General features: G+C 60.0%; 2 protein-coding genes across 5 annotated transcripts in view; both read left to right on the forward strand.

Moving 5' to 3' along the window:
• Positions 1-10,400, forward strand: part of NUP98 (nucleoporin 98 and 96 precursor) — a 41,758-nt gene extending 31,358 nt beyond the window's left edge. Inside the window, exons 22-28 of one of the 4 annotated variants that reach the window (XM_061990118.1) lie at positions 1,178-1,538; positions 3,507-3,736; positions 4,789-5,058; positions 6,284-6,441; positions 6,602-6,745; positions 8,687-8,829; positions 9,919-10,400. In XM_061990118.1, the coding sequence (XP_061846102.1) occupies positions 1,178-1,538; positions 3,507-3,736; positions 4,789-5,058; positions 6,284-6,441; positions 6,602-6,745; positions 8,687-8,829; positions 9,919-10,144 (1,532 nt within the window). In that variant the 3' untranslated portion in view covers positions 10,145-10,400. Of the gene's footprint in view, positions 1-1,088; positions 1,539-3,506; positions 3,737-4,788; positions 5,059-6,283; positions 6,442-6,601; positions 6,746-8,686; positions 8,830-9,918 lie in introns of those variants that run through there. The other 3 variants (XM_061990110.1, XM_061990126.1, XM_061990134.1) reach the window with 3 other exon arrangements.
• The window catches only part of LOC133629621 (phosphatidylinositol 3,4,5-trisphosphate 5-phosphatase 2-like), a 17,503-nt gene continuing 17,287 nt past the window's right edge, over positions 10,318-10,533 (forward strand). The window contains exon 1 of the mRNA XM_062020313.1: positions 10,318-10,321. Coding sequence (XP_061876297.1) covers positions 10,318-10,321 — 4 coding nt within the window. The remainder of the gene's footprint in view (positions 10,322-10,533) is intronic.

A 10,533-nucleotide genomic window follows, 5' to 3' on the forward strand; every position in this document is an offset into this window, starting at 1 on the left:
AGTGGGCTCAGCCCAGGACAGCTCCTGGTCTCTTCTCACAGAGACCACCCCTGCAGCCCCTCTTGACCAAAACCTCGCTCTTTCCACCCAATGCATCCACTGACTGGTGGATTCAGTAGGAATAATACCCAGATAGCAAGCATGGAGTTGCCTGCTCAGTTAAATGAGCAGCTGTGGCATGTTTGTGGGGACACTTTCAGTCCTGTTGCTGTTAATGCCAGCTGCTGTGTGCTCTCTCTGTGAGATGCTCTGACTGTGACCATCCCTGTTAAACTAATGACAGGGGGAGTTGGATTTTGGGGTGAGGATGCATCTGTACTGTTCTTGTTGTAACACCACGTGCTTCAGATAATGAACTTCAGTCTGGGTGCAGGGTGGGCTTTGTGGTTCTCAGTACTGCAGAGGGCCAATGGCAGCCTGGGGGCATGAGGAGAGTGTGGGCAGCAGGGCCAGGGAGGTTGTGCTGCCCCTGTGCTCTGCCCCAGCTGCAGTGGGGAGGCCACATCTGCAGTGCTGTGGCCAGGGCTGGGCTGCCCAGCTGCAGAGACACAGGGAAGTGCTGCAGAGAGGCCAGTGCAGGGCTGCCAAGGTGCTGAGGGGCTGCAACATGTGTGTGAGGAGGAAAGGCTGCAGCCCTGGGGCTGCTCAGCCTGGGGAACAGAAGCCTGAGCTCAGGGGCACCTCAGCAACACTCACAAGCACCTAAAGGCTCCTGCAAGGTGCTGAAAGGCTCAGGAGCAAGGTCCTGAGGGGAGGGAGCCCTGGCCCAGGCTGCCCAGGGAGGGTGTGGAGGCTCCTTCTCAAGGTTCCCAACCCCAGCTGGACACGTTCCTGTGCCCCCTGAGCCAGGGGCAGCTGCTGGAGCAGGGGCTGGGGCTGCAGCAGCTCTGCAGGGCTCTGCCAGCCCCTCACTCCCTGGTTCTATGAGCTGATGCATAGCTGTGAGTTGCCATCACAAGCCATGAGCCCTGATGCTCAGACACCATTCCAGGTGACCCTGCTTCTGCAGGGGGTTGCACTGGATGACCTCTGGAGGTCCCTCCCAGCCCCACCATGCTGGGATTCCAACCACACGTTTCCTCTGGCAGCTCCAGGTGCCTTCGGAGCATCAGCCCCGTGCTGCCGGCAAAGTCCCTGCCCCGTTCCTCAGAACCTCCTCCCTGCCTCTTCCCTCCAGCTGCCGTGCTGCTGCAGCCGAGACTCGCCGCCGTGCTGCTGCAGCCGCCGAGCTGCGCCGTGCCGCGGGCCGCCGGGAGCCGGGGCAGCCCCCCGAGCGCGGCGCCGGGCCCCGAGGCGCAGCTGCGGCCGGTGGGCGCGCGGCGGCGCCGGCGCCTCGTGGCCCTGCAGCGCTCCCTGGGCCACGGCAAGGGGAAGCTGCTGATGGACATGGCGCTGTTCATGGGCCGCTCCTTCCGCGTGGGCTGGGGCCCCAGCTGGACGCTCGTCAACTGCGGGGAGCGCCTGAGCCGGCCGGCACGAGCGGAGGACGCCGAGCCCGCGCAGTACGGCTTCCTGCCCACGCCCGTGGCGCCCAAACCGTGAGTAGCCGCTGCCCCGGCGTGCCCTCGGTGGTGTGTGCTCTGGGACGGGCCTGGCTGTGGGGCAGGAGCGCCCTGGACCTCGGCACTCGTCCTTCCCCGCCGAAGGGGCGTGAGGTGGCGTTAGGCACGGACACGGCCCAGGCTGCTGCTTCAATAAATGTCCAGCTGAGAGACCTGCGCTGTCCTAGTGAGAGTGCTTCTTGTCTGGCAGAGGAGCCTGAGGGGTGACCTCACTCATGTCACAAACACATCGAGGGTGGGAGTCAGGAGATGGAGCCAGGCTGTGCTCAGGGATGGCCAGTGACAGGACCAGGGGCAGTAGGGACAAGCTGCAACAGAAGAGGTTCCAAAGAGACACAAGGACAAACTCCTTCCCTGTTGAAGTGAGGGAGCACTGGCAGGGGCTGCCCAGATGGGCTGTGGAGGCTCCTTCTCTGCAGCCATCCCAACCCAGCTGGATGAGTCCCTGTGTGCCCTGCTCTAGGTGCTGCTGCTCTGGCAGGGGCTGCACTGGCTGAGCTCTGCAGGTCTCTTCCAGCCCTGAACGTGCTGTGAGTCTGTAAACAGTTCCCTCACCCAGCAACAGGTAAAAGAAAGCTCAGAGTTGTCCAGGGAGCCTCAAATCTGCTGTTGATTCTGTCCTGGGTTTGTGTGGAGCTGTTTCTGGTGATGAGGCTGTAAAGCTTAGGGTGAGGGTTAAGAAGTTGCTCAAAAGCCTCCCCAGCTCTGAGCCAGACCCACTGCTGGGGCTGAGCCAATTGGGCACCTCCAAGATCACTTTTTAAGAAGAAGCTGGAAGAGGAGGGTTCTTCCTCTTCCTTCTTCCTTCATTTCTGGCTGCTCTTGGTGCAAGGAGTTGGAAGAGTGAGAGAAGGGAGCATGCAGACCCCGAGGTCAGCGAGGGAAGAGAGGATGGGGACAGTGAGGAAGAGTCTGTTGTGGTGCTTCACTGCTGGGCAAGACCACGACACTCCCTGAGCTGATCTGCACTGCCTGTGGAAATGCATTGTGTAACTGCTGAATCCAGGTGCTCCCATGCTGCTGGGACACACAGCAGGGTACAGACCTTCCCTGGGCCCTCTAACTCCATACCCAAACTTAACTGGAACACAGACAGACCTTCTACCATCTAAGTCTTCCAAAAAGCTTGTCTGGTTGGTGTTCTGCAGTGTCTGATGTGCTGGCAGAACGATGAACCATCCTGGCCTTCGCTGGCAAAGCCACACAGCTGAGCAGATGCTGTCCAGAAGGTTCCTGCAGCCTGAGGCCACATCTGCAGTGCTGGGGCCAGGGCTGGGCTGCCCAGCTGCAGAGAGACAGGGAAGTGCTGCAGAGAGGCCAGTGCAGGGCTGCCAAGGTGCTGAGGGGCTGCAACATGTGTGTGAGGAGGAAAGGCTGCAGCCCTGGGGCTGCTCAGCCTGGGCAACAGAAGCCTGAGCTCAGGGGCACCTCAGCAACACTCACAAGCACCTAAAGGCTCCTGCAAGGTGCTGAAAGGCTCAGGAGCAAGTGCTTTGGTGCTGAGGGGAGGGAGCCCTGGCCCAGGCTGCCCAGGGAGGGTGTGGAGGCTCCTTCTCAGGAGGTTCCCAACCCCAGCTGGACACGTTCCTGTGCCCCCTGAGCCAGGGGCAGCTGCTGGAGCAGGGACTGGGGCTGCAGCAGCTCTGCAGGGCCCTGCCAGCCCCCAGCATTGGGGGATTCTGCATTGAGATGTGCTCACAGGACACTGTGGGATATGCTGAGGGGTGCTGCTGATCTGAGAGCTGAGAAGTGCCCAGACCAAGGAGGTTTAATAGCCAAAGTCTGGTTCTGATTCCCAGAGTGTAACCAGGTTCTTCCTACCCTGTTCCTATTGTCTTTATGTCCAGGCTGGGACAAGCTGCACTGCAGCTGCTCCCTGGCACGTGCATGCCCCGGCCCTGCAGCTCAGCTACAGCCTCACTGCTGCTTCTCTTTTCCCTCCAGACTCACAGAATCCTCTTTCAAGGTTCACGTGGAGAAGCTGAACTTGGAACAGTGGAAGCTGGACAGGGACAAACAGCTGTATCTGATCCCTCTGGAGATAAAGCTGAAGCACAGCACCGTGCACATGGATGAACAGTGTCCCCTCCTTGCACCCAACCCCGGAGTCGCCGCCGTCCACGACTACGCTGCCTGGGTGCGGAAGGCGGCCGAGGAGCCAGCTCTGGCTCACAGTGAGTGTGGGACAGTTCTCCCAAAGGCAGCTGTTCCTCTGCAGAGCTGTTGGGTTCAGCTGGCCTCAAAAGAGGGAAATGTGGGGAGAAACACACACTGAGGGGCTGGAACATGGCCAGAGCTGGGCACAGAGCTGGGGAAGGGGCTGGAGCACAAGGGGCTGGGCAGGGGCTGAGGGAATGGGGGTGTTGAGCCTGGAGAAGAGGAGCCTGAGGGGACACAGCAGCACTCTCTGACACTCCCTCACAGCAGCCTGTGCCTGGGGAGGTTGGTCTCTGCTCCTGAGCTCCAAGTGACAGGACAAGAGGGAAGGGGCTGGAGTTGCCCCAGGGGAGGTTGAGGTTGGAGGGTCAGTCTCTGCTCCTGAGCTCCAAAACAAGAGGGAGGGGGCTGGAGTTGGAGCAAGAGGGCTGAAGGAGCAAGAGCCTGGAGACAGAGGCTGCAGGGTGAGGCTGGGGAAGGGGCTGGAGCACAAGGGGCTGAGGGAATGGGGGTGTTGAGGCTGGAGAAGAGGAGCCTGAGGGGACACAGCAGCACTCTCTGACACTCCCTCACAGCAGCCTGTGGCCAGGAGGCTCAGGCTCTGCTCCCCAGTAACAGGGAAGAGGCTGGAGTTGCCCCAGGGGAGGCTGAGGCTGGAGCTGAGGCAGAACTGTTTCCCTGAGAGGGGTGTCAGCCCCTGTGCCAGGCTGCCCAGGGAGCTGGGGCAGTGCCCAGCCCTGGGGGGATCCCAAAGCCCTGGGGTGAGGTGCTGAGGGCTGTGGCTCAGTGCTGGCTGTGGCAGGGGGAGCTCAGGGCTGGGCTCCAGCAGCTTCAGGGGCTTTAACAACCAGGATTACTCTAGGCAAGAGAAAAAGTGCTGTAAGCTCAGCATTGTTTCTGAGTGCAGATGTGCTGATTGCATTTGGGGAGCTCACTGGCTCCCTGCTTCCATCAGCACAGCAGGGTGTCCTTGGACAGACCCTGTGAGGCGATGCCGGCTCTGAGTCCTCTCTCAGGTTGTTTTCCTGCTGTGTTTGCCCCTCATGACCGAGTGCCTGTGTCCTCACAGCTGTGGTGAAGCACTGGTGCTTGGCCTGGACTTTATGTGAAGCGATTTGGGGGCACCTGAAGGAGTTGGAGGCCAGGCTGGAGGAGCCCAGCGAGTACAGCCTGGCTCTGGAGCGCAGGAAAGCCTTCTCCCGCTGGCTGTCGGCCACGGCCGCCGCGCGCATCGAGGACGAGCTGGCTGTGTCCCGGCACAGCAACCACACCGAGGCCGTGTTCAGCTGCCTCACGGGGAAGAGAATTGGGGAGGCTTGCAGGCTGGCCCAGCAGGCAGGTAAGAGACCTCCATCTGTCAGCTCTTTGCAGGGGGGAGGGAGATGCTGCGAGCTCTGCAGATGCAGAGAGACAGGGAAGGGCTGCAGAGAGGCCAGTGCAGGGCTGCCAAGGTGCTGAGGGGCTGCAACATGTGTGTGAGGAGGAAAGGCTGCAGCCCTGGGGCTGCTCAGCCTGGGGAACAGAAGCCTGAGCTCAGGGGCACCTCAGCAACACTCACAAGCACCTAAAGGCTCCTGCAAGGTGCTGAAAGGCTCAGGAGGTGCCACTTGGGTGTGTGGTGGCCAGTGGCAGGACAAGGGGGAAGGGGCAGAGGCTGGGACACAGCAAGTGCCCCTGGCCCAGGAGGAGCAAGTGCTTTGGTGCTGAGGGGAGGGAGCCCTGGCCCAGGCTGCCCAGGGAGGGTGTGGAGGCTCCTTCTCAGGAGATTTCCAACCCCAGCTGGACACGTTCCTGTGCCCCCTGAGCCAGGGGAAGCTGCTGGAGCAGGGGCTGGGGCTGCAGCAGCTCTGCAGGGCCCTTCCAACTCTCCTACCATTGTGTGATTCTCTGAAAGAGAATTGAAACTTGGAGAGCTGGTGTTAACAGACCCCTCTGAGTAGGGATATTTCCCCTATGAGACAGTGGTGAGGGTGATGTGTCTACTTGATTGAGCTGGGGAGCCCAGAACTGGACACAGCACTCCATTGCCCTGCTGCTCACACTCTCTTCATGCCCCCAGGCTGCCATTGGCTTCTTGCCCACCAGCCCACCCTGCTGCTCATGGGCAGTTGCTGCCCCCCAGCAGTGCCAGCTCCCTGTCCCAGAGCTGCTCTCCAGCAGCTCACCCCCAGCCTGTGCTGCTGCAGGGGCTGGTTCCTCCCCAGCTGCAGGACTCTGCCCTTGCCCTTGGGGAACCTCAGCACCTTCCTCTGTGCCCAACTCTCAGCCTGCCCACAGCTCCCTCACTGGCAGCTCAGCCTCTGGGCCATCAGCCAGTGCTCCCAGTGTGGTGCCAGCAGGGAACTTGCTGAGGGTCCCTCTGTGCCCTCACTTGGGCTGTTGTTGAAGATGTTGAGTCAGACTTGCCTCAGAACTGAGTCTTGTGGAACCCCAAGATGTTCATGCAGTGGTTGCTTTGATAAGCCCCTCAGGGAGCTGTGGGCTGATGCAAGTGCCCCAGGGCTGGAAGCAGCTCACTGTGGGGTGGGAGGGTTGTTGTGACGTGCTGCTGTGTCCTGCTGCAGGTGACCACAGGCTGGCCCTGCTCCTGTCCCAGCTGGCAGGCAGCCAGCCCGTGAGGGACCTGCTGACCATGCAGCTGGTGGACTGGCACAGGCTGCAGGCAGACTGCTTCATCCAGGAGGAGAGGCTGCGCATCTTTGCCCTGCTTGCAGGGAAACCTGTGAGTCCTCCCCTTGCTCTGACTTCCCAGAGCTGTGCCCCAGCTGTAGCACAGCCATAGCACGTGGCACAGAACAGGGGGGGCCTGGTTTCAGGCCAGTGTCACCTCCTGCTGTCACGTGCCTGGTGTGTGCTGGGCTGAGCTGGGTGATGTGTTCCAGGTGTGGCAGCTGTCAGAGAGAATAAGCATCAACGTGTGCTCGCTGCTGGACTGGAAGCGCTGCGTGGCCGTGCACCTCTGGTACCTGCTGCCCCCAACAGCTCCCATCTCCAAAGCACTGGCCATGTATGAGGCAGCATTTCAGGTGGGTCAGTCCTGCCAGGGTACAATCCCACAAGGGTTGGGTTGGGAAAGGTCCTGGAGTCCCTCCCTCCCTGCCCTCACCCCGCCACAGCCAGCACTGAGCCACAGCCTCAGCACCTCACCCCAGGGCTTTGGGATCCCTCCAGGACTGGGCACTGCCCCAGCTCCCTGGGCAGCCTGGCACAGGGGCTGACACCCCTCTCAGGGAAACAGTTCTGCCTCAGCTCCAGCCTCAACCTCCCCTGGGACAACTCCAGCCCCTTTCCTCTTGTCCTGGGGAGTAGAGACCAACCCCCAGCTCCCTGCAGGCTGCTGTGAGGGAGTGTCAGAGAGTGCTGCTGTGTCCCCTCAGGCTCCTCTTCTCCAGCCTCAACACCCCCATTCCCTCAGCCCCTGCCCAGCCCCTTGTGCTCCAGCCCCTTCCCCAGCTCTGCTGCAGCCTCTGTGTGTCTTGCACTGAGGGGCCCAGCACTGAGCACAGGCTTTGCAGTGAGGCCTCCCCAGCACTGAGCACAGGGCATCATCAATCCCTTCACCCTGCTGCCACCCCAGTGCTGATCCCAGCCAGGCTGCCCTTGGCCTTCTTGCCCCCCTGGGCACGCTGCTGCCTCCTGTTCAGCCCCTGGCACCAACCCCCCCAGGCCCTTTCCCTCTGGGCAGCTTTTCAGCCCCTGTGCCCCTCTGCATTGTTCCCACTGACCATCCAACACTGCCCTGAGCCTCCCATGAGCTGTTGGGTGTTGCTGTGGGGATGCTGAGCAGAGGATTACATGGAGGCCCATTTTGTTGTCCCACCATTTGCTGCCTTCAGCAGCTCTATAGTGATGACATTTTGGGTGGGAATGTTCCTTCCCTCTCAAAGCCACGGGCTTGGACCTGTTGGTGCTTCTGGTCACTCAGAGCTTTTGCCTCTTGTGGTAGGGACTTGCTTGAAGCACATCTCCCACTCTTGGAGTGTTCCTGGACAAAGTGAGCGAGGTGGCTGGTGGCCAGCAGCAGGAGGGGCATTTGAGCCAGGTAGCCAGTGAGTTTTCCCCAGTGTGATGATTAATACTCAGCTGCCTGAGTTCTACAACAGTCTGTGCTGAGCCCTGTCTGCTCCTGCAGCCTGTGGTGGCTGCATGCATTATGCAAGGCCTTGTTTGTTGCTGGGGAGCTCTTTGTACTGAAAGACAAAGGGTTCTGTTGGAAGTGTTTAATGATTTAACTAAAGGTAGTTCAGCCCTTGATCTGGGTGCCTCAGGGCAGCCCAAAGCACAGCATCAAGTCTAGTTGATGTCTCATTGAGGGTGCTGAGTGCTGCCTGTGGATGTGGTGCAGCAGGTGAAGTGTTCAGCACCTCACAGCAGCAGCTTTTAGTCCTGTCCTGACCTCAGTGCTGCTGGGTTAGAACATGGGGGTGGCCTCGCTGCAGCCCACTGATGGGGAGGAGGAGTGGATGCAGCTTATGTCAGAGGGTTAGTAACTGGAAACCAGGATGTGGAACCCTCTTCCAGACCCAGACCTGGTGTTCCTACCAGCAGTGGACATGGGAAGGGGATTTTGGTGCCCTGGGTTGGTGAGGTGGTGTGAGAGGAGCCAGGTCTGCAGGTCAGTGCTCTGTGCAGTGGTTATGGGCAGCTTGGCACGTTCAGTGCTGCTCTCACAGGGCTGCTCCCTCCTTGCTTCAGTCAAGTCACATGTGGTTCTCCAGCTGTAAAAGCCTTCAGGAGTACAGGCTGTGTGTATGTGAGAGCTGCCTGTACCTCCTCAGGCTGCCTTGGAAGGGCTCAGTGTGAGATGAAGCCTGCCCTGGCACTTGGGGTTCAGGCTGCTTCTGTTTCATGTTCATGTGTGAGTTGAACTCTGAAGCAGGAAGCTCAGGAGCCTGAGCTGCCTGGACTTTCCCTGCTGGTTCTGTCCAGTACTGTCTTTCAACTTGCTGCTCCAACTGTTTCTCCAGAACACACCTGAGTGTGAGAAGTATGCCTGCTGTCCCCTGCCTCCTTACCTGGAAGAGTCTGGTTGTGTCATTGAGGATGATGACAGCACAGGGAGGCCTCTCAGAGATGTCTGCTTCCATTTGTTAAAGCTCTACAGTGACAGGTGAGTGGGTAAACAGCTGAAAAACCACTTAAAACAGCTTCTCATCAGTCAGCTGGTGAAAACCCCCACTCCAGGGGTGTGAAGTGGGCTTCAGGGTTTACTTGAGCCACTTGCAGTAGTCAAAAATGAGCCTGAGGTGTGCAGCCTGACAGAGCATGGTGACACTGGCACTGCTGCTGAGGGTACAGAGCTGGAAGCTCTTTGCAGCACAGCTCTGGTTTGATTGTAAGGTGTTTCCTGAGGAGCAGAGCACAGAGATCTCACCTCACTGAGGCTGCCTTTGCCTCAGGCATTGTGAGGCCTGCAGGAAGAGCACAGCCAGCACAAAAGGTGGCTGCAGACTCAGAGGCAGAGCAAAAGGCTCCTGGCAGCTGCTCCCAGCTCTTCTGGGTGTTTTCACCAAAATAAGAACATCAAACCAACCAAAAAATACATTAAACCCACATAAATCACATGGATGGAGCAACTGGAGGTGGGTGAGGGAAGGAACCAACAGCAGTTTCTGGTTTGCCATGAACACACTCACACAATCCCCAAATCCCCCAGTGCTGGGGGCTGGCAGAGCCCTGCAGAGCTGCTGCAGCCCCAGCCCCTGCTCCAGCAGCTGCCCCTGGCTCAGGGGGCACAGGAACGTGTCCAGCTGGGGTTGGGAACCTCAGAGAAGGAGCCTCCACACCCTCCCTGGGCAGCCTGGGCCAGGGCTCCCTCCCCTCAGCACCAAAGCACTTGCTTCTGAGCCTTTCAGCACCTTGCAGGAGCCTTTAGGTGCTTGTGAGTGTTGCTGAGGTGCCCCTGAGCTCAGGCTTCTGTTCCCCAGGCTGAGCAGCCCCAGGGCTGCAGCCTTTCCTCCTCACACACATGTTGCAGCCCGTCAGCACCTTGGCAGCCCTGCACTGGCCTCTCTGCAGCACTTCCCTGTCTCTCTGCAGCTGGGCAGCCCAGCCCTGGCCACAGCACTGCAGATGTGGCCTCCCCACTGCAGCTGGGGCAGAGCACAGGGGCAGCACAACCTCCCTGACCTGCTGCCCACACTCTCTCCTTGCTGCATCCCAGCCACACACTGAGCTGCTGCTGTTTGTGTCCCCACAGACGCTACGACCTGGAGCAGCTGCTGGATCCCCGCAGCATCACGTCAGACCCGCTGGATTATCGCCTCAGCTGGCACCTCTGGGAGGTGCTCAGGGCCCTGAACTACAGCCACCTGCAGAGGCAGAGCCAGGGGGTGCTCAATGCCAGCTATGCTGCCCAGCTGGAGAGTGAAGGCCTGTGGGAATGGGCTGTGTTTGTGCTGCTGCACGAGCCCCACACACCGTGAGCAAACACATTTGTTATTGCCTTGGTGACAGCGGGTTCTCTGCTTTACCTCCCTGCCCTGTGTGCCCCTGTCATCCTGGCTTCATGCCCATGGAGCTGGGACTCCACAGCTGGAGAACTGCATGTTGTTTGTGCCAGTTAAATAGCCTGTGAAGTCACAGAGCCCCACAATGGATGGGTTGGGAAAGGGCCTGAAGGTCCTGGAGTCCCTCCCTCCCCTCACCCTGCCACAGCCAGCACTGAGCCCTCAGCACCTCACCCCAGGGCTTTGGGATCCCTGCAGGGCTGGGCACTGCCCCAGCTCCCTGGGCAGCCTGGCACAGGGCCTGACACCCCTCTCAGGGAAACAGTTCTGCCTCAGCTCCAGCCTCAGCCTCCCCTGGGACAACA

This window comes from Colius striatus, chromosome 1, assembly GCF_028858725.1.
Source record: "Colius striatus isolate bColStr4 chromosome 1, bColStr4.1.hap1, whole genome shotgun sequence".
Lineage (NCBI taxonomy): Eukaryota > Metazoa > Chordata > Aves > Coliiformes > Coliidae > Colius > Colius striatus.